Source organism: Nylanderia fulva, unplaced genomic scaffold, assembly GCF_048542155.1.
Source record: "Nylanderia fulva isolate GAGA-0341 unplaced genomic scaffold, ASM4854215v1 Scaffold33, whole genome shotgun sequence".
In the NCBI taxonomy this organism is placed as follows: Eukaryota; Metazoa; Arthropoda; class Insecta; order Hymenoptera; family Formicidae; genus Nylanderia; species Nylanderia fulva.
Window position 1 is genome coordinate 957,043 of NW_028190400.1, and position 23,838 is coordinate 980,880.

The 23,838-nt window shown below is 34.4% G+C and overlaps 1 protein-coding gene across 7 annotated transcripts in view; it reads right to left on the reverse strand.

The window, feature by feature from the left end:
* Ih (hyperpolarization activated cyclic nucleotide gated potassium channel Ih) overlaps window positions 1–23,838 on the reverse strand; it is a 149,321-nt gene that overhangs the window by 59,743 nt on the left and 65,740 nt on the right. For all 7 annotated transcript variants that reach the window (XM_085484988.1, XM_085484989.1, XM_085484986.1 and 4 more), the window contains 2 exons: window positions 15,085–15,437; window positions 10,266–10,536 (listed from right to left, as the gene is read on the reverse strand). In XM_085484988.1, coding sequence (XP_085341114.1) covers window positions 10,266–10,536; window positions 15,085–15,437 — 624 coding nt within the window. The remainder of the gene's footprint in view (window positions 1–10,265; window positions 10,537–15,084; window positions 15,438–23,838) is intronic.

Below are 23,838 nucleotides of genomic sequence, written 5' to 3' on the forward strand. Positions count from 1 at the left end.
CAAGTACAAAGCGATAATTCTTTGTAGACATACGTTTAAATTCTTCATTGTTTCAATAAGAGTTGAAAATATTTAGTAATGATTGCAGAAAAATATTTTATATAATTAGAACTCATTGTCGTATTGACATACTTTTATTTTACACACATATACACGCAATCGTCTCTATCGGCTTGATGAATATTTGTTAAACGACGCTTTGAAGTCGCCTGTGGACAGTAAAAGTAATGATTTTAAATACTAATCCGAGAATGTTTTACAATGTATGACTTTTGGCAGTCGAAAGTGCATCGAACTTTAAAAGCGTTTTTACGAACTCAATTAGTACGATTACCTATCGTGATAAGCGGTGATGAATGGATCGTTAAAGAGGATTTTTGTATCTTTACTTGACGGAAAAGCGATCACATTAATCGGGTGAATGAGGCACGCGCCACACAGTGACGTCGGTAATTGCGTAATGAAGGACGTCGTTCCCATTTAATGTCCCGTATATAATTAATCGGTGAATAAAACATCGTGATCGCATAAGCGAAGCCATATTCTCAGTTTCCTGTATCGGTAACGCGCGGATAGTAAGAGAAGCGCGCTTCAAACAGGAAAGCCAGGCTTAATCTCTCGATTTCTTTGTTTAACGCTCAAGGCACGGGACTTTATCTTGAGCTGTTTGCTCGTCAAATGTACTAATACTATATATATATTTAAGTATTTATTTTACTAATGATCTCAAGAAAAAGGAATTTTTGTTTTTTATATAATTGTGATGTCATTATATCACAATTTTATTATATTATATTTTCTTTTATTGAAATTCTCCGACATTTTAATGTTTTGTTCTCAGAGAAAATTTAATTGTATGCTACCGTAAATATTAAATATTAAATGCATATAGATTTAAATCTGAAATCGAAAAATATTTTTAGGGTTCTTTTAAAAAAAAATTATAATGAGAAATACAATTAAAACTTGAACCAAATAATTGAGTACAGCGCATTAAAATTATAATTTTGATCATTCGACGTTTCGACGTAAAATTACTCGGGAGACGATTGTAAAATCGAGAAATATTAGATTTGTGCATATGCAATGGACTCGTAAATCGAATTCTTTCGTTCCTACGTGTCCCGCATAATCGATTATTTCCGATAGCGTCTTAATTGCACTCGAATACGTATATCAGGATCGAAGAAGACTCGATCATAATGGACACTTCGTGCTTAACGACGGCGACAATGACGAATTCGTCTGAGTGGACAGGTGTTCTAAATGAAATTCGTTTCTGGACGAGAGCAGAATCGCGTCGTCTCCCGGAAGAATCCATCCGCGGCGGCTCATTAGCTTTCAATCGGGAATCGATGATGGCGGTGCGAAAATCGCGCGTTTCGCCGTCCAAGTTAATTAATGCCTTCCTTCATAGATGAATTAATTGCTGGACCGAGCGGAGTCTTTTCAACGAGACTCTCTCTCTCGCGCAAATGGTCTTCTCGAGCGACAAAAATAGACGCGAAACGGTCAGGCCTACATGTTGAATTGCACAATGTTTGCCGCTCCAGGGTCGGGGGTGATAGAATAACCACGAGACGTCTTAATTGACCCTAGGGAATGCGCGAGTACGTAGAATATGCAGCCAGTCGCGCACATATACATATATACATAACATCGTCTTCGCGAGAAATACTATACAGATTAATGACATCGTTTGCGCCGCGAACTAATCACTCTAACAATAAGCGAACGAATGAACGTTTTTTTTGCAATCGACTTTTGCTCGGTGCATTATTTTTGCACGGAGAGAAATCGGAGTCTCGACGATATTATGATTCCGACAATGCCGAGCTTGTAGAAGAATGCAAAAATGGCATATTTTCGTAGAATATATAATTGAATGCAAATTAAGATATTGGAGAGGTGACATTCTCGAAGGATATAGAAAAATCGAAGCTATTTTAAATAGAGATTTAACATATAATATGTGGGTATAAATTATACGTATTTTTGAGAAATTAATTATTTTTTATAAACTAATTTTCATATTATATTATATAAAATGAACCGAGATTACTGAAAGTATACTGTATATGATTATTCTCAAAAGACTAATCGTTATAATATACATTTTATGACACAGTAGAAAGTTTTTCAAAATGCGATTAACATAATGTCACTTCTGCGGCGACCGTACTTTTGAGAGGACGCGACTGACGACAATTTGTCTGCGAATTACACGAGAAGACACGGCCGGTTCGTAAAATTCATTAGTCTACTAGAATAGATACTGAAAATGACGTGAGGTAATTAAAATTATCGGGGTATGTGGTATGAAGTTCGCGGTATGCGAAGCAGAAGCGAGATTTGAAGCAGGACCCACTGCTCCTGTGTTTTCAGGCGCTTAATCGAATGTAATCCGTATTTGTGCAGCGGCCCGGAAAGACAAAACAATGATAAGAATAATAAAGAGTCGCAAGAGAAAAAAAAGACTGACAATTTGAATTTTATAAATAAACGAGAAATCTCTTATATACTAAATTATCAAAATTTTTTATATACATGGTTCATGATTTTATACATTTTTTTAAATCTCGTCATCATTTTTATAAACTATTAATTTTACACAATGGAACATAATTTATCATTGTTTAATATTATATAGATATTAAATAATGATACGTATCAATTTTAATGAATCGTGAAACTAAGATTTAACGAGATATAAATTCAAGAATCAGAATATTGATTTATGAATATATATGTACATATTGCGATTTATAATTATACGATAATTAATTAGGCATCGTTAGGAATCAAGAGTGTATTAATAGGGCGCGATATATTACTCTTTTAAATGAAACCATTATTTCGAAATGCGCCTATATTCCTCTCGGTTTTGACTCTTTTCGTATACAGCGCGTGATAATTCAGCGAAATTCTCCAAATATTATATTGTGCAATTGTAATAATAACGTGCAACGAAACAGATTTGTAATAAACATTGCGGAGGTATTCTGATTTTCGCGACGCAGGATGCGAATTTACATACATGTGTGTGTCCTAGTCCCGCTCAAATGACCGCAAGTTTTTGTAAGTGCGACTAATGACGAATGCGGAGAATTGTTTTGCAGAAAGAACTACGATGAACGGACGAACGAAGCTGTATTTAATTTTTATGAGCGTTTTAACAAGTAAAAGGATTACGTATGCGAATAACATTTTACTGTCGGCCAGAGGAGCCTATACCGTCGGGAAATATCGAGCATGCGAAATTCTCGCACATGGAACATCTCTAAATGGTCCGGAAATGCGCGCCTAGTTATGCCTCACATCAGCCCATTGACCTATATATTTAGCATTGTACGATATAAATATATTCGAAGAAGTAAAAAGAGTGAAAGCATGCAGAGGATGCGGTATATAGAAATATAAAAATTAAAAGTTTATTATATACACACATATGTATTAAATAATCATTTATATTATTTTTTATTTTATTACGAAATATTTTATTATTTGGTCTGCAAAATTCTATTTTTGCAAAGAACAAAAGATGAATCTTTCAAACGATACTTTTTCGAAAATTATTTAAAAAATTATGGTTTCATAATAAATATATTTTTAATTTTTATTAAAGAGTTTTTTTTATTTTGGATATTTATTCGAATTGAATCTGTGTAAAGAGTCTATATTTCTCTGACAAAGAGTGGATTCCTCAGACTTTACGATATATGCTCAACAAAATACTGAGAACGACGTATCGATTGTCATTGTTTGATTAATAGAGAGTCCGGATGGAGTTATTGATTGGCGTGCACGCATATTCAATTGAAAGCGACACAATATTATTCATCGTTATAAATTTTAATATAAGTTTGCGTATAACTTATATCGATCTTATATCAGGTTAATAATCCGATATGCATGTATGTATATTCAGAATAGCACGATAAAGTAATCACTTTCTTTTCCCTGACAAATAAATTTTTTTTAAATTATGTGAAATTCTTAATATAAATTTTAGCATATCTTTATTATATTTATATCATAGCTTTATAAAAATAAAAAAATTATTTAATATTTCTATCTTCATTCAAATAAATTTTTCGGAAAAAACACATGTATCAAAATTTTGTTTTCACTTATTTGTGAAGTTATTTTAATCACAAACGCATTATTTCTGGAACGAGAATCATCATTATCAAATTGAAATTTAGTCAACTATTGGAATATACGTATATGATATCGAGTTTAGCAAAGCTACAATGTTGTCCTCCGGCTTTAATCGACTGATTATTCTGAGCTCATTCTTACAACTGATGTCGAATCAGCGGCAGATGTATAAACAACACATATAGTTGCAACTGGACTGACTCAAGCCGGACTGACTCAAGCCGGACTGACTTGTCCTCCTTTCCCAGTCTTCTTCTTTCTGTCCTTTCGAGAGAGAAACTACTTTTTCCAGTTTTTATTCCGTTAATTTCTAGGACATCACGGGGCCGCTTTCGCCGAGTCTTAATCTCTTTAACCGTGGATAATTTGCTATTCCGCGAGATACGCGACTGTGAGATGCTTGCGGCGGGATCTCTTGCGTTTCCGCCAAAAGTTTTCCTCTCTTTGTTTCTTCAAGCGGCATACAATAGTCCATTTTCTCCGGGATCTCGAACAGTCCCGTGGAAGAGAACGTAAGATACCGCGAATTTCTCTCCTTTGCTCCATCTTTGTGAAAAGCTTAGTTGGCAGCGAAAGATTCACAGAACCGCTAAAGCGAGCTCTTTATATCATGGAGCCATCATTTATGCATATAACGAGCGTTTTGCGGTTGTACGTCGTGCGTATTATGCAAATTCTACAAAACTGCATGCGGTTCCATTATCTTCGGTGTTAGAGAACGAATTTTCATCCTATTATGTCATTGTCCCGTTTGGTTTTGTTCGTCCACCGCCTGATCTAGCATCATAAGATTCCCTCTTGTTACAGCGTGATTCGAGTTTCCGAAAGATTATAGCTTCGAAGTTTGATCAGTGACGTCAGCGATTTCCTGTTTATTTTGTGTATAAATTATCTTTATGTCGATAGTCGCTACGTACATATAACTTTACTACGATCCCGATACAGTGTGTACACCACGTTTATATTCTCATTTGAATATATAAATTTTACAGCTCCTTTTACAGCTCCTAAATGCACTTTCTGAATTGTTTTCTTCGTTGTATAAAAATATGATTACATAGCTGCCGCTAAGTTTCATTTGACATATGCACAAGTTTGGTGTTAAAATTGTGAAATAAATATTGATTGAGAAACAATCTTAATCTCAATCATGAATATTTCATTATTTGATTTACCAGCTTTATGAAATTTATATTTATACCAAACTTTTTCAATCTCGAAACAATAATATATAAGTCAATTGAAACAGCTACAGTCTTCTTAATATATTCTCTTACGAGAAAATTTTAAATAAGATTTATTTAAATTATTCATGATAAATCAATTAGATTAACATATCGGATTGTAGTTAATTTGAAGCCGATATTTGAAATTTCGTATTGCTTCGGTGCAATTTTGCCTCGCCTGGGAAGATCGATTGGCCAATGTCCAAAGCGACTTGTGATTCGATCGTTGTATGTTATCACGATGTTTTTTCCTCATTAAGGTGCGACGTTGCTGAAGTCAGTCGTTTGGAATGTCGTTTTACTCGCTAGCGATTCGCAAAGAGCTCATTTTAATGAAAGTCATAATAAACTAAAAATGGATGATTGCGCAGCAATCCGGTATCGCCCGACATCGTAGCACAATAACGCGATGAATCGAGGAACAACGATCGTCTAGATAACAGTAATTGTTCTTCCTTAAATATCTAACTTGGCGCGGGCAAACAAGGTAATATATATTTTTTAATTGGTTTTCACCGAAACTAGTACGCATAAAATACACATTGTGTCGCGCGAACGCGAGCTACGACAGGCGTTTTAACGACTGTTGACTGTTTCCGACGTCGAAAACGTCATTCTTTTTATTTGATGATGCTATAAATACATTTTACTTCGAAGCACTAAAAATAATTGGTGCTTCGTTTTATATTTTCATGCTTTTGTTCAAATCTAGTATACCTTGGAAGATGGACGATTTGTTCGTCGATAATTACAAACGTCTGCATAATTGCTATCTAAGTACATTTTCTTTGTTTTCTTCTTTTAGTATTTCCAGACAATTGATTAGAGCGCGTAGATAGATACATAATGATGCACTTCGGTAACAACTTTATTAAGATGTAAAAAGGATAATATACCTATATAATTCATGAGAAATAGAAATATATTTTACGAGATGTAATTTTCTTCCTTTTTAAAAGAGAGAGAACTAAAACTTCCTCTTAAGTTTTATATATAAAAAAATTTTAATGTTTTCTATATAAAAGAATTATGAGAAAGTTCTTTTCACATCTCTCTTAAAGAGAAGAAAACTACAATGTAAAATATAATTTTTTTTTCTCACGAATCCTGAAAAATGAAAATATTATATATATGACGACCCGAATATTCGATACCATGTCCGTACGCGATAAATCACTCGAGAGTTCGGTTTTACATCTCTTAACATTATCGTCGATAAATCAAATACGGTTTCTCCAAAAAGCCGTGACTTCTTATACAATTTAACACGAGGCGCACCCAAAGAAAAAGGAACATATAACATCGCGTTCGGAGTCAAGGAGCGTAGTTTATGTTCGCTTTTATGATGTCTCGTATTTACCAGAGTTCCTCCTTTCAAGGAAGAAAGTATGTATCCTCCTGACAGAGTCCCAACCATCAAGTTATATTCGCCGCAGTAGTTCCGGCTAACAGAGAGTACCTATATGTTTTGTTTCGCAGGGGAAACAATTCCATATTTTGTTTCGATGTATGAACAAAAGTTTCCGCCTCGCGTGGCCTCGTCTTCGGTCTTCTTTCAGAACTGCACGTGTAACAATATTTTCATCTAATTTTGCAATATCTCGCGAGATACCGTCATATGCATTATTATGAATATCACGTATCGCGGGAGCCAAACACTTTGTGAATTACGAATTCATGAAACATACATAAGTGAAGGATAGCGATTTGGCGGCCGCATATTAAAAAGAAGGAAATGAAATTATTGGCATTGTCTGTGTTGTGAATTTATAATATGCAGCATTCAATTTCTTGACGTTGTAACTAACAATAAGTTTTCAAAACAATTTCGATTAAAAATCAATTATAGACACAATTTTGATAATTGATAAAGAACAGTTCGATACTCTGAATCAATTTTTTTCGTTTAAATTTTACTCAAGAGATATGTTGAAACAATTAGGTATAGAAAGTTTGATCGACTATGTCGTATCGATGTCCCATGTTAATTGCTCATGGATGGATCTCCATTAACGCGATATCTACTACAGAGCCATGCACATGTTCGGGATGTTCAGGATAATGAACTGCTGACGGAGTGACATTACAGCCGACTATATGTGGCACGTGTTATCGGATATTTCGGTTATCATTTATATTCAGGCCTGAAGATCAAAGAGCACATTCATTTAGTCGCCCAACCAAACCACGAAATAGATTTTTTGACATCTATATTAATGTTTTTTCACTTTCACAAAAATATTTTATATCAGGTAGAGTTAATTTCCACTATGTTAAATGAAAAATTTATAATTAATATCTTTGTTAAGAAGAAACTAAAATAATAAAATTGCTATGTAGATTTTAATATTTAAGATAAAGAGAATTTAATAAATTTTAAAGCGAATTTTTCTGTTTAACTGAGATGTGCATTAGTATATTATAAAAATAATTATATTTGAGTTTTTAAAAATATTCAGGATGTTGTAAATATTTTATAATATCAAAATTACATTTAAACAAAGTTTCAAAAATTATTATGGAGAGTTGTTGACAAAAGAGAATAATTGTATTTTTAAATGACGAAACTATGAATTTGGTCGCACGCTGTGTTACATTCGAATAAAACATACAGGCCAGATGGAAAGCTTCCAGCAATTCTATTATGCACCTACCTGCTCTACACAATAACGATCGGAAAATGGAACGACGATTATTTGCACAATTTAGCAGCTAGATATTAGCGTTACATATGTCGCACGACATTAACGACAATCATTGATTACGCTTGTTCCGCCGTGCGGAACCTCCGTGGAAAATATTACTAGCATTAACGGGGATGCGAATTAAAGTTTCAATGCCCACGAGATTCCCTCGATCCCCGGCAGACTCATAGAAGATGCTGCGAGACAGAGGATTCGAATATCTCCCGCCCTGCTCCCGGTAATTAGCCAAGATTCCGAACGGAAGCGCCGGGCAATTTCAACCAATTGAACGACAAACGCCGTCGCGGTCTAGTATAGTATATAGTATTTCGCGCGTTATGGAACGGCGGGCTGGCTGCACTATACACGTTTTAATATCGGCCATTTGATACTGCCATTCGCAGCACCACTCGCTCGTTTTCAACCCCGCGCGGATTCGTTGCTTTAATTTTCTCTCTCTCAAAAAAAAAAAAAAAAAGTTCCCTTTCTCGAAAATTAAAAATCACTCGCGCGAAGCGACTGGGCAGGAAATCAAATTATGACGATTTTTTCGTGAAGCGCGCGCTTACTAAGGATGAATCTTATATATCGCGCGATCGATGTATCTTAAAATAATTAAACGTAACAGGAAGGAGTTATAGTTCATCGAGCTTTAAAAGTTATTACTTGAAAGAATAGAGAATTGGGAGATTATATTTAGCACTGTGGTTGAGAATAAATTTTCCTTTAATATTTCCGATACTTCTTCAAACACCGCGTTGCTTAGGTAAACTTTCGCTAACATAAACCACGAAGTATAACTTTGTTGTAAAATTTTTCGTGCTACTGAAGATAGATTAATGGGCAATTCCGCAAGAATTACCGTTAATCGGAGATCGTCCATTTATTATCGTCCGGTAGACGGGCACTTATTGTCATTCTAATCGATACATTTGTCCTTAAACGGACGCATACACATAAAAGACTTGGCGAGTGCGCCAAGAGCCTCCGCTCTTCGAGGAGTCGATAGCACACATTCGGGCGAATTGTGGTTCGCCATCGATAAGGCAAGCCACTAGCGGAAAAGCGAAAGGCCTAAAAGAGGCCTTCTCTCGAGGCCGTAAAGACCCGCACTATTTCGTTTCTCTCGGGACAAGGCACGTTACATCTGCATGTATATGACTATGAGATCCGTGATTCTTGTGCAGAGCCATTGAATATTCCGCGCGACCCAGATCGATCGAAAACCGCGAGCGACGTGTGTTAGCTGCCGCTAGGCCGCTGCTAGGTCAAACGCGCTCTTTTGTGATCCTCGAAATCTGTCCTGCGCCGCTCGACAGCCTGAGCGATGCACACGATACGGATCCGGCAGATATTTTATTGCAACACACACAAAGATACTGGTTCACTTTGCTGGAGCCCCGAGTCGCAGTCAAGACGAAAAGTTTTGGGATTGCGGATAAGCTGACACGACTCTGGTGATCTATCGCTCGGTCGCTCCAGTCACTAATGTCATTTGTCATTTTCACTATCGCGATATTCCGCGTATGCATATATTTATACGCAGAACACGAATTTGTATCACAAATTTATTTATAATAACATACTTGTTTCTTTATGCGTTAAGCGATTGTAAAATTAAGATTTTTATCACATTAATTCAGAAATGGATAATAAAAGAATCATTCTTTATACATTCGAATACTGATTTGAAAATGAAGCGCGTAAAAAATAATTTGTTTATTTGTAACCGGTGTTTTTTAAAGATATCGATGACTAATCTATTGATGACAAATGCATGTTGACAATTTTTTGACAACTTGTAAAATAATTAGTCTCGTGGGAAGAAATATTTCCTGATTGCCAGTTTATTGCCGATTATTTGAAAAGAATATTTCAAAATGTTGTTATAGGCTTCTTGTACTTTGTTAAATTAGAATTTGAATACAAATTATTTACATTTGATTGTTTCTCGATAAAACTAAGCGAAATTGAAGTCCCATGAGGTACAAGTATTATGCAGACATTTGTCTCTTTTATAAAGCACACGGGACGGATCTCACGCGCGAGTTTATTCGGACAGACTTAGATATGAGACTGTACCTGAAACCGGTATTTCTTAGTAGGACGTGTTTTCCAACCGGAACGAATGCGATAGCGCGAAATATTGATGCGGCCTGTTGAATGAGATCAGCTGATAGGCAAAAGGACTTACCGAAAACTGGAGCAAGGATGGATGACCCAGTGACCTGCGGCTTTTTGCCTGATCCGTTCCTTCATAAGCGCCTTCTTGCTGCCGAAGAGCTTCATAGCCAACTTGTTGTCCGTCGGCTGGAACAGAGCCTGAAGTTGATTCTTCAAGAAGCTCTGCTTAACTTCCTGGCCCGGAAGACCCGGGCCCGGCTCCTCCTTCGGGGTGCCATAAAGAGACACGTCATCCACCCCGAAGTGAACCTTCCCGCTGCCTTTGTAATTCATCTCGTTGCCTGAAACACAGCGATAATCGTGTGAGATCAGTGTCGGCAATCAATATAACCGTTCATTATTTGGCGATTTTATCACCATCCGAAGCGCCCGTAAAATCTCGGTATCGGCCGATAAACCCAGGGTCGAGTCATATGACAGCTATTGGCACGTGGCAAATCGCGGATTGTTCACAACCAAACTCGCGACACGATTAGCGTCGACTCGTATACCTCAATGTCATTACCCGAAATATCTTTATAGCTTGTGAACTTGACGATACTTTGTAAATCTTATGGGACTTTCTAAAATTTTATAAGTGGGACGACGAGTTACACGCACGCATGCGCGCTCACACACACACACAAATGAACACATTTATTTGTTTGTTCTCTTAAAAACGTTATTTAATAGCCTGATAGCTTCAACCTATATTTGGTAATTTATGATTAAAATATTCGCGTTTGTAAATCTGACGATGTTATATTTTATGATGTATAAATTTTTCAATATCTGTTATTTCGATGTCACATTCGTATTTCTACATCTTTGAAAGATGAAAATATTTTCGGGAGCAATTCGTTTTACACACACGTTAATAATATATAGGAACAATTTTCCCAATTTTGCCTTTAGTATGTTAATATTTTAATTAATTTCAATATTAATATCATTTTAACTTCGTAATTACAAATCACTCTCACGTGAATAATGTAATGAAATATTTCCACATAAATAATTATATTATGCACGTCTATTATCTCTTTTGCACATGTACAATTTATAAAATTCATTGATTATATTTTATTTAAATCACAATGTTATGTGTGCTTTTATATTTTTATCAGTTTTTATTACTCTGTTATTTTAAATATATTCATTTTTCATACACACTTTTATCGAAACGTTGATTTAAGAAAATTAAATAAAAATTTAAGGGATGTTCACACATACACACTCTTTCATTATTGTTATTTTTTTCAAAATGAATACTATATAGTAGCGAAATCGACGGCGATAACGAACACATAAACATTACGTTTTTTTGACACTCACTGGCTCTACGCGACTTATAAACGCTCCATAACGTCCAAGTGGAGATAAGCTCCTCGTATGATCTTGTCCACGGTCCCATATCTTTCGATAAATCATTTTGCAACGGGTTGATGCCTTGTTGTAACAGTGGCTTTTCTTGCGCCGTGGAAGCGCATCCTCCTTCCTCGACGTGTACCGTCATAACAAGTTCAGATGAGAATGTGATGTAAACGCGGAGAATCGCTCTGACCCGGTCCAAAGGCAGATACCGCTCAAGAATCACTTGGAGCAACTAACGGATCAAGGACGCGAAGATGCGCGAGAAGAGACGCGTATCCACTGACCGGTTTTAGCCGGACGAACAAATACATAAGACCGTTTCTTTTTTTGTACATATATTGGTATACGTTAATTCGCTTCACCATAATCCCTATACCCCGATGCGTATCGCAGTGGCGTAAAAGATCCAATATCGCGATTTATTGCGCCTGTCATTCTGTATGATATTCGAGACAGATGAACGGAATGACGTTGTTCGTTTTAATCGAGGCTGAAAGAGAGGACGATAAATTTAACATTGTATCGCGCTAGTTATTTGAGAAATTTTATTTGCCGGTTATCCGCGTTACACTAGAACTGAAATTCAAATCAGCGCGAGACTCATGTTTTCGTAACGTTGTAAATATTGGAATTTTTACGAAATTCCAACGTTTATGTTGAAAATTTATCCGTTACTGTGTGATGTTTCTTAATAAAGATGCATTTTATTCAAATCTTTATAATCCTTCTTCTTTCAGTATCGTGTAATTTTTATGATAATATTCAGATTTGTATTCAGATATTTCCAGAATGTCATAAAGATTCGAGTCTTATAAATACAGCTGCAATTATACTGTGTATTACTTTCACGGAATTATTTGCATAAGAAAATATGTTATCATTTTGGAGAAGACACAAGTGGAATAAGTTTATATTATTTTAATAGATACACTCTTGAATATATCGGATCCGCGGAGTGCCTACATTCGCACGAAATGTTAAAAACACCAGACTTTTATTATATTCCAAGAGATCGTCATGTATTTTCCATTTCTGTAGAAGATCCGCTTATATCTGCAGGGAATATTACACGATGCATTCAAACCGGAAAAATGAGATGCCTATAATAGACTATATATTTCGATAGCGCGAGAGTACAATGTTGAATTTGCATTTTGTGGACTAATGGAATAAAAATGTCACTAGAAGTTCCGTATTCCATATTGCTATTGCCTGTGTATATACGTAGTTAATTTATAATTTATATGAGAATTAAATCATATTTTAAATAGTTATCCGGAACAACATCGAATATGGTAATCATTTCTTACGTAATGTATCATGCCGGCATTCTACATTTACGAGAAAGGCCCTGGAATATTCAGACACACATTCTGTCATGCTCTGACGGTATTTGCCGTATCGCATCGCGTTATCGATTTTGGCTTCGATATTATTTGTATCGTGTGTTCGATAATCTCGCTCTGCATTTCAATTTTCATGAATATAAAATAGCGCGATCCTTTTTTCATCGATATTTTTTTGCCATTAACAGTACAGTGAGCACATTTTATCGCTAAGTACATCACACGCTGCTTACATTTGCGTATTATGTGCGGCGGGATGCAATATGCGGTCGTTACACATATGTGTTCATTGCGCGTGTCACGGGACTGATCAATGATTTATGAAATTTTACCGCAAACGCCACAATGCGGCAATCATACATTCTCTCGTCTGTTCACGAATGAAACGAATTTAATTCGACGTTTATTAGCGTTTGGATCCAATCGCGCGACTCGGCGGTCCATTGCGCGATATACGGCGTTGCATTAATAAGTATTATCGATCGTAAATCGTCAGAACTTGGCGAATAATTTCACGGCCGGCGCCAGGCAAGTAGTCATTTAATCTGGCCATCATTTATTCCCGTCGTTAGAATGTCGCTGTATCGCGGCGACGTCGTTAAGTCGTCTTATTTTTACTCCGCATTCCTTTACATCCCTTCGAAGAAGTTCGCTCGTATAAGGATCTTAAGCTCGAATTTATAATGATTTCGCGCTTTAAACGTGCTTACATTTTGGATTTTACGTAGATAAAAGCGTGAAATATTTCCGTGTAAAATCGTCCGTTTCTATTGTTCATTTGAGCGTAATATTTCAAGCGATATTGACGTTCGGGTATAACGACACGGATGGTGACATTTATACGATCGAATGAAACGTCATTGTATTTAAGTACCGGGATTCTCCCGAAGGGATCTCGTGAGGTACAGCACTAATGAATTTATAGTCTCATATAAAAACGATACTTTGTGTATGTATGTCGTTAACAATTAATCAGAATATTTCATCTCGAAATAATTGTCGCACTGACCAAAAATTATTAAATTAATATTTCGATACTGCCTAATCAGTCATTTATTTGAAACAAATAAATATTTATTTGTTTCTTATATCAAATAAATATTTTTCACGTCAATATTATTAGTTTCAAATAAATGACTTATTAGACAGTATTGAAATAAATATTTATTCGAATTCAAGAAATTGTTTTTCAGTACGCAATACACTTTCTTCACGGTAACTATTTGATTAATAGAGACTCGCAGATTTTTTCTGCGAATAATCGCGTTTTGAAACGCTTAGATCCTCCCTCTTTAAAAAAATCAGATATTAATTCCAATGATGATTTTTTTCTCTGCGAAGAACGATCGAAAAATCGAAATGATTTAAAAACCAAATTAGGCAAGAATTGATTGACCAACACCGGCAAAGTTAAAATTCTTTTATTAAAAAAGAAACGACGTTTCGACCATCAATTGGGTCCTCTTCAGGCTGTTGAATTAAATTACATATTGAAATAACCAAATAATCAGGTAACTGTCAGTTGTAACATAGCAAAAATGACAGTCTTGAAAAGTAAAAATAGGAACCCAAAGTTCACTTAGACATGTAAATTTATACTTACTCGTGTAAATTTACATGTCTAAGTGAACTTTGGGTTCCTATTTTTACTTTTCAAGACTGTCATTTTTGTTATGTTACAACTGACAGTTACCTGATTATTTCAATCAGTATTTAATTATTTCAATATGTAATTAAATTCAACAGCCTGAAGAGAACCCAATTGATGGTCGAAACGTCGTTTCTTTTTTAATAAAAGAATTTTAAAACCGTCGATTCAGCCGACTTTTGGACCAATATTTTTCTCGTCTATTTCTTTACAGGGAGTGTTAAGGGGAATTTCTGAGATTCCAACTATAGGATTCAAATTCCTTAGTTTCCAAAATTTTCTTATCTTAATCTGTCGCAATAACATCGCGTTTGGCTCTTTAGTCGAGATGAATATGGTGGTTTAAAAATTGGAGAGCTGTACTTAAAAATATTCTTATTAAAAGAATTTTAACTTTGCCGGTGTTGGTCAATCAATTCTTGCCTAATTTGGTTTTTAAAAATTCAACTGGCGATCAGATCACGTTTTCCGAAATGATTTACCTGTATCGCCCAGGAAATCAGTGATGAGCAGAGTCTCGTCGTCTAGAGCAGTGACGAGGCTGTCTGTACAAGTGTTGGTGTTCTCGATGCTGATCTTGATGCTATCATCTTTGTTGAGCCGTGGATGATTGTTCGCGGCGGGGTTATTACCGGCGTGGCAGTTGTTGTTGCCGACCTGCTGGCCGAGCTGGTGATGGGGAGAGCGCACAGACTCGGTGCTGCTGGTGTGCAAACTCACCCCGGTGGTCGCCCTTCCGTTCACCAGCCGTAGGCTCGGTGCCCGTCGACCGCCGCCTCCTCCACCACCGCCACCGACGCCGGTCACAGAACGACCGCCGCCGCCCTCGCCTTCCCTGCAACAAAATCGCTCGTTCAATACCTATGTTCGATGGCTGTACTTTGGTTCTCGATCGATTTCTTACGGCGGACAAATAACGCTGGAAGAAAAAAAAAAATTAACCGGAACCAGCTAGTGGTTTCTTCTAATTTTTCAGGTGCTAAATACGAATCTGGTTTCCAAATTATTCTGAGAAATTCTTGGAAACGTGATAGAGAAATTTTATTGCAATCAAAATGAAGTATATTGTTGTTAAGACTTTCAACCCTTAAAAGGAACTTTTGTGATGTCAGTTGTGGTTGATAAGATATTCATGGTTAAATGGGATGTATTACGAATGTTAGCTGTGACTTGGGTCATTTATGATTTACCAAATAGATTTCAGTTATGTTTATTTAATAGTAAAAGTTTTTTATGTTACCGAATACAAATCCAGCCAAAATGATGGACTTAATATGGCGATTTATATAAAAAAAGGATTTATAAAATTTTGACGTCCCCTATATTGAGCACCATTTTGAATTTAACAATTTTGAACATTGAATTTTGTATTCAATAATCTAAAAAATCCTTAAAAGCTATTTAGTAAATCGTAATTGTAAATCACAGTTAATTTCCGCAACACAGTCTTAACATTAAAAATTCCTTTTAAGAGTTGAAATTCCTAACAGTATACTTTATTTTAATTGCAATAAAACTTCTCTAGCGCGTCACATATTGTATCTATAATATGACGAAAGTTCGCGAAATCGAAGCTCGAATTCTCTTAGAAATAACACAGAAATTTTTTTATCTTTTCTAGATTTCTTTCAATTGTACTAGAATGTTTACATTTAACGTAACAAATCATCTTGGCTTTATGAAAATTCGATCGAATATAATGTTTTTTGCATTTTTTGGAGAAGAAAGAGACTAAAAAACGAATATATGGTTGAGGTGAGTCTTTGTCGTTCCGCGGAATACATCAAAGCCCGATTGTAGAATTGGAGCAACCGACGCGGCACAGTAACTTGCGTTCTCGCTATTCTCGTATACATATTATTATGGAAATATTCGCAGCGACATTTCGTATGTAGCATGGGGATTCGTCGTAATACTGGATGCCGCGGCACGTGCTTTGGTATATTTTCCAGCAGTATTTCGTAAGAATATATTAAAGGAAAAGATTTCGAAATAAGTGTCGAAAAAAAATGTAGATGAGAATATACATTATTTGATCTTTTAATTACTTCGAAGAGTTTTATTTCAATATCTCGCTTTTCATCTAAAAACGCATCAGTTTGTTCGTCAAAAAATATCTCCTATACATACATATATAATTCTATAATAATCTATTCTGCGTAAAATATTGTTATATAAATGAAGAGCTTAAGATTCTCGTTGTGGAATAAGAAATAACCAAAAGTAGGTACAACTAAATTTGACAAAGATCTCTCATAAATTAGCGTAATAGCGTGTACTTTTTATATAGTGCACACACATATAATTCTAAAATATATATTTGTACAAGTTAAGGCAAGAGATCTGTAATGATCAATTACGCTTTACGCCGATCATCTCTGGTATTGACAGCTCGTTCGATGTGAAACCTGATAGAGTAATGCGTTTTCTCGTCGTGACATCGAACATACAGTATATTACCAACGTGCTCGACGAAATAGAGATCAGAGAATCTTTGCGCGATGGCATTTTTAAAGTCGAGGACGGCAATAAATAAATATTTTCTCTTGTGTATACGAGAGAATCCGGAGCCACTGATGCATCAACGGTAGATTTTCACTAGCATGCAAGAAAGGACGTTTATTTTTCTCTCGTGTTTCGTACTATATAGATATCGATACTCAAACTCGCGAGAGCAGGATATCGAATGCAACGAAAGTGCAATGTTATCGCTCTCTCACGCTTTACGCGCACGACATAAATCAAATTCGTGCCCTGGGATCAAATTGTGTTACCGAAATTGTTAGGAATCGCGACTGAGGGCAATCTACGCGGTGACAACTTTATCGATTCCGATCACGTTCCGCGCAGCGCACAAAATCATTCAGTCATTAAACGGCCATTCACAGAGCGATGACCTGGCCGGGACAAAATTGTCGTGCATTTCGAAAACGTTAGAGATATTAAATCTGCGGTTTTCATCTCGAGAGATAAGCTGAAAATTTTACGAAATTATTTGAGCGTGTGATTGATAGCGATATGTATCTCTGAATGCTATTGGAAATCGATGTTTTAACAAAATTGAGAATTACGAGGTTTTATAATTAGACCAACATATTTGGGTACGCGTTTCACTATATTTATTACTATTTTATAATTGTATAAATTTATCAGTATTGAGAGAATAAAATAAAAATCACATAATGGTTGTTAAAACCAATTAATTCATTAGACCAAATTGGAAAGCCATTTCGGAGAAATGCGTTAGAAGCAGCGCGAATTCAAATTTTATTATCAGTTGACGATTTTGACTGCAATATATTGATAAATTATTCCTACCGCAATTATATAACGATATACAGTTCCCGTAGCATAGCATTTTATCGAGCACACACTCGTTTTGTTCCCTCCCTCAAGCAATAACCGAAAATAATGCAATTTCCGTCACGCTTCGACGTGTTGCACCAATCGTCCGCCCGTCCATTCATGCGTATTCGACGGAAGAAAAACAAATTGTCGGAAATTTTATCACGTCGATCTAAAACGCGACGCGGAGCGCGGCCGCATATTAAATCGCAAAGCGCGTCCATGATAATTGCAAGCGGCGTGACGAGAAAATAAATCAGCCAGGCATCGAAAATAGCGTCGAAAGACATGTAAAAATAACGAACGTCCGGTCTACCTTGCGAGCATTTCGTATTTATAAAGTGAGAGACGTCCCTCACGTTTCTTCGAAAGGGTAGCTCATGAAGGAAGCGTTAGCAACAATAGACAAGCGAGAATAATCAATGAGAAGTGTTCTGTCTTTTGACACATACATATATACACATAGAACGAAAGGACGGCGAGATATGAATATATACATATATAATACATATACAATATATATGGCATAGTTTTAAAAAGTAATAACTAGACAGACTTTGCACACATTTACGTAGGGCAAAGTTACGAATGCAAGCTCGTCATTTTTTTTTGTACACTCATAAATTGTAGATTTTGCTTATTGTTAGTATTGCTCTATCCTCTTCATTTTGTGAATAATAGTTTATTTTTCTGTTAATATTATTTTACTAAGCACATTGCGTGATTTTTATTATAGTTTTATAAAAAGTAAAAATTAATATTATTCTTTACTTTTATATAAAATTATAATAGAAATAAAATATATATGTATAAAAAACAAATATTAAATTAATTTTTCAATTATATAACTTTGTTTAAAAATAGGATATACAGCAGATAGTCGAGTTGTAAATTTTAATGCAGCACTTGCAACGGATTATATAGGTACTATGATTAGATAATATGTGATATAGATACGTGCACATGGTCCAGCTTTTAAAGCTAAATCTTGTCTAAAGAAACCCAGCTCACCCGCGATGCCATTATATGCATCGTCCGATATATATGTATATATGCATATGTATATATACATACATGTAACTGAGCTAACCTCTGGCCAGAACACTGGAATCTATTTTAAGAAACCTCCCTGCTGGGTGATGCGGTCGACCGCGGCAAAAAGCATCCGAGTCGAGACGTATGCGCCTTTCGAAAATTCACGACTGTCGGTGAGAAAAGAGAGTGCCAAGATTTACTTTCGATTACCACAGCTTTTTCAATTTGTCAAATAACGGACCGGGAAAAAAAAAACGACCTGACTGACTGTTTTTAACGAGGTTGAATGTCGAATGCGTGCTTCCGCAGATGTTATTGAACGATGTACAACAGGTTCTCTACTAGGCATTTCTCACTGACAGTGAATTTTCCAGAGGCGCATACATCTTGATTTGAATATTTTTTGCTGCATCACTCAGGGGAGGTTTCTTAAAATAGATTTCAGTATTCTGACTGAAATATGTGTATATATAAGTTATTCGAAATACTTTAATTTTTCGACGTATATTTGAAGAAAATCATGTGGAAAAGTTATTATTTAGAATAATATGAAAAAAGAGAGAAATTATATATTCGAACTGTATCGTAGGTAGAAACTGTCTGTCTTATACAGTATAGTGATTGTGCCTTCACTGCACGACTTCAATTTATCATGTTCTCTATCGAAAGGCAAATCGAGTCGAAGGTAAATCAATATTGATGTCGCATCTTGTCTCGTTGCTGCAGATGAAATTTCTAATATGCGACAAAATCCTCTAATAGCGAAATACTCAAATTTAATTAAGATAGCACATACAGTTAGGCGATATAAGCACTTTTGGTTATAAATATAGATATAAAAGAGACTGTTGTGTATTAGTAGCTGTGATTCAACAAATTAAATGTATTTTAAATAGTATAATAAAAACAGAATGTTACTTCTGTTCTTGTAGCTTATGTTTTTGTACATTATGACTATATAGAAAACCGGTTTAGATCAGCATTTTTCATCAAGGTTGATTAAACGTTGTATGAAAACGAGATTGCGCTATATGATATTTTAAAAAATCTGGATTTTTAATTCTTTTTTTTAACGCGTTTACAATGTCTTTTCTGCATTTCTAAATTTGAGTATTCTGAACATCGTTATGTAAATTCCACGTGATAAACCGGTGAACTACGTGATAAACTAATGAACTACGTGTTTATATTTCTAAAGAACGTCGTATTATATATATCATATTACATTAGAATAAGAAAGATAAAAAAATTTATATCAACTAATAACATGGAAATTTTTTAAATTTTTGTTTGATGTTTGAGAAACAAATTTACATATAATTTATATACTTCAGTCTAATGATTAATCATAATGTGGAATCTTCATAATTATATCTTCGATTATGATCGTTTATGATTATACAAGCAGTTAATTAATCAGACTCGATGATGCATCAACTAATGCATTTAACAAGAAAAACCTATCTTTCCTTTCAATCACATATATACACGTTAAAAGTATTGTATTTAAAATTTACCTCGTAAGAAATACAGTTTTTGTATTTGCAACTGTATGATATATCTTGATGAATGTCTTTTTAATCTTCTGTTAATCGCACCTTCTTGTATTTTATGACTTGTCACATCGTACAAATAATACGTGACATAATGAATCGACATAATGGAAAAAAAATTATATTGTGTGTTTTATAAAATATAGAAAATATTCGCAAATAGTAGATGATTTTGAGAACAAAAAGGACTTTTACCAATATTTATTTTTTTAGGCAAACTTTCCGGAGAGTGGTTGTCATTTACAGCACGCGAGCAACTTAATAATATATTCAACATAAAAAGTTTTAGTATTTTTTATCTTTGAATTAAGAGAAAAAATAAAGTTTACTTTATATCAACTAAATAACAAAATTTTATTTTCCAGTTTTACTAGTGGAAGTTTAAGTCCATTTATTTTTTCTTTTTTCTTCTTTTTTTATAATTTTCGCAACGTTTTTGCTGGATTTACAAAGCTTTTATTATTTTCAATTTTTGGTTGTCGGAAACATACCGGATATCGGAACACTGTATTTTTTAAATATATCTCGTATAGAATTTTTTATCATTTCGAACTATAATGCCCATATTTGTTCGATATAGAGACAAATGCAATTTTGGAATGATGACGTTCTTCAAAAATAAAATCGAACAGGTCTCGTGCACAATAAAACAGTAGAGCCTTTCAAAAAACTAGTATCGCCATTATTGTTATTGTGCTGTAATAATTAAAGGAATTAAACTGTCTCTGATCAATCACCATCCAAAATGCAGATATTTTTCACAATGACGATTTATATGTTTACATTTTTCTGTCGTTTTATATTTTTAATAGATAAAGTTCGAACTCGTTCACGCTAGAGTTTGAAGTGTTTAGAAATACGACATAGACAATCATTTTCACACGATCGTTTGCAGATTGAGTGTCATCTGACTGTCGAATTGACATCACGACGAATATTCATCAACTGCACACGCAAAATGGCATATCGTTGGTGTTAATTTTTAATTGTCTTTCATTTAAATTCAATTGAGGAAGGAAGGAAAAGATACAATAATCTCTTTGCATCTTTAAACATCTCTAATTCAATATATGCGTACATGCACACATTACTTTCTATGTTTTATAAGAAAGTTAAAAAATATAAAAAGAATAATTGTTTTTTATATGCATTACAGTAACAAAATTAAAAATATATTCAAGTTTTATTTCTATCATTCTAATGAGACTGGCGAAATTTTTCAAAATGTTTTCAAATATTATTCGTATATGTTTTAAAACTTTCTGCTTGTATATTTTTAATTATTTTAAAGCGTAATCTTGAAATTAAATACTCATATCAACACAGTATATCTGTAAAGTGACATGCTCGTCGAGATTCGAATTTTCTTGGCGTAAAGCCGCATCGCAGGTCGAGCTTGAAAGCTTGAGCTAACGAGTTGAAATGAACAGAACCTTTCACATAGTACGTAAATATGCCCACCATGGCTCTCCGGCAATTTATAACTGCGAATTTATGCCTCTGGGACGTACAAACTCCTCGTCATAGCGCATTAAACGTTCCGCATATTAAACGCTCCGCCGCTTATGAGTAACAATATGACCCCAAGTGGCATCAGTTAGGAAGAAAAAACATTTAATGCAACCTTTCTTTTAAAACAGTCCTAGAAAAACTGAATATTAGCTGAACTATTTCACGCTGAATATAATACAAGATTTTTTACGACATAAAACTTAAATTGATAAAAGAATATAGAGAGAATTTTGAGAGATTATCTCTTAAATAAAAAAATATAACATGATGAATATATATTTGAAAATAATTAAAAACTTTTGATAAATTGATTTTAACGGAACATGCAAAAAAATATTAAATATAATCCATACGTTTTTAAGCGTTTTAGAAATAATTTAAAAAATTTTATATGTTATTATTGTATTCTTACACAATAAATAAAACTGATTGTGAGTTAGCAATATGTATAAAATATTATTTTCATAATTTTTATTTTCAATATACTTTTAATTATCTATACACGCCAGGTGTATGTATATTGTCACCATAATTATTCGTGCACACGAATATATAATATAATAGGGTACAAGCACAAAGTGATTAAGTTCGACTTAGATGTATGAGTATGTGCTGTTTATCATACTGATCTCATATATGTGCAACTTATGTCAGAATAATTTGCCAGAATAATTATGCCAGAAATCAAATAACCAAAACACACTAAACAAAATATTTTAAGAACATGAACAAATGACAAAATTATATAATCGCACAACGTAATTGTGATTGATGTCTAAATAAATGTACGAATCTGTGTCACATCTTTATTTATTATCGAATAAAGATAGAACATTAAATTTATAAGTTGACACTTATGTAAAACAAATCTCAATCAATTAGATACAGCATGATAAAAACGATGATTTCACGATATATTAAAGTTCAATTTTAATCTATACATAATCTATAAATGTGCTGCTATATCTACTAGCACAATATCGTTGCATAATGTTTTAAATTTTTTACGGTATTTTTAGACAATAAAATTTAACTTTAAAATTTCACAATGCAGCGATATGGAATATTGTTTCAGATTGAGTTTCTAATAGCATTTTATATTTTGCACTATTATATTGAAAATTATTCCGTTCGCACAACGTGCGAACATATGCCTGACATGTTTTTCATCGATGATGGACATATTCGTTGATCGAATCATGTATATCGAGAGATCAAAGGATTACGCTGTAACGGTGGCATAAATTTTTCGTCATAAATTTACAGTCTCTCACTGCCAAATTTTAAGCTCCGAGTTTGTCTTGTGGCGAGTCGGCGCGCAATTTACTTCCCGCGCAATCCCTTGAGGCTTACTCTCTCGATTGCTAGAAAAAAAGCGAGCTTTACTGACCCACTTATTGCACGCGCCAATTCGTTTGAATCAGCAGTGCCTAGTTGTGCACTCCGTGAAACTCAGTTTTTACGTCAGTTTTTCGCACTCTACCAACTACTTGCTCACCGTAAAAATACTTAATACGTCCGCATGATATTAATGACAGTTTCAAAAATATGCAATTAATAAGAAAAGATGTTTTAATGATTCATTGCATTATAATATTTAATTTGATTAATTAAATATTAGTTAAAATAGGTAAATATGTAAACAGAAATGTAAGAGTTAAAAGGAAGTTTATTATGCAAAAGCAGTAATTTATTTTATTAAAATTGTAAAAATCTTTATATTAATTAAAGTTGTCAAATAAAGAAGCCAGTGAATTAAAATTGAAACTAATTAAAAACAAAATTGCATAG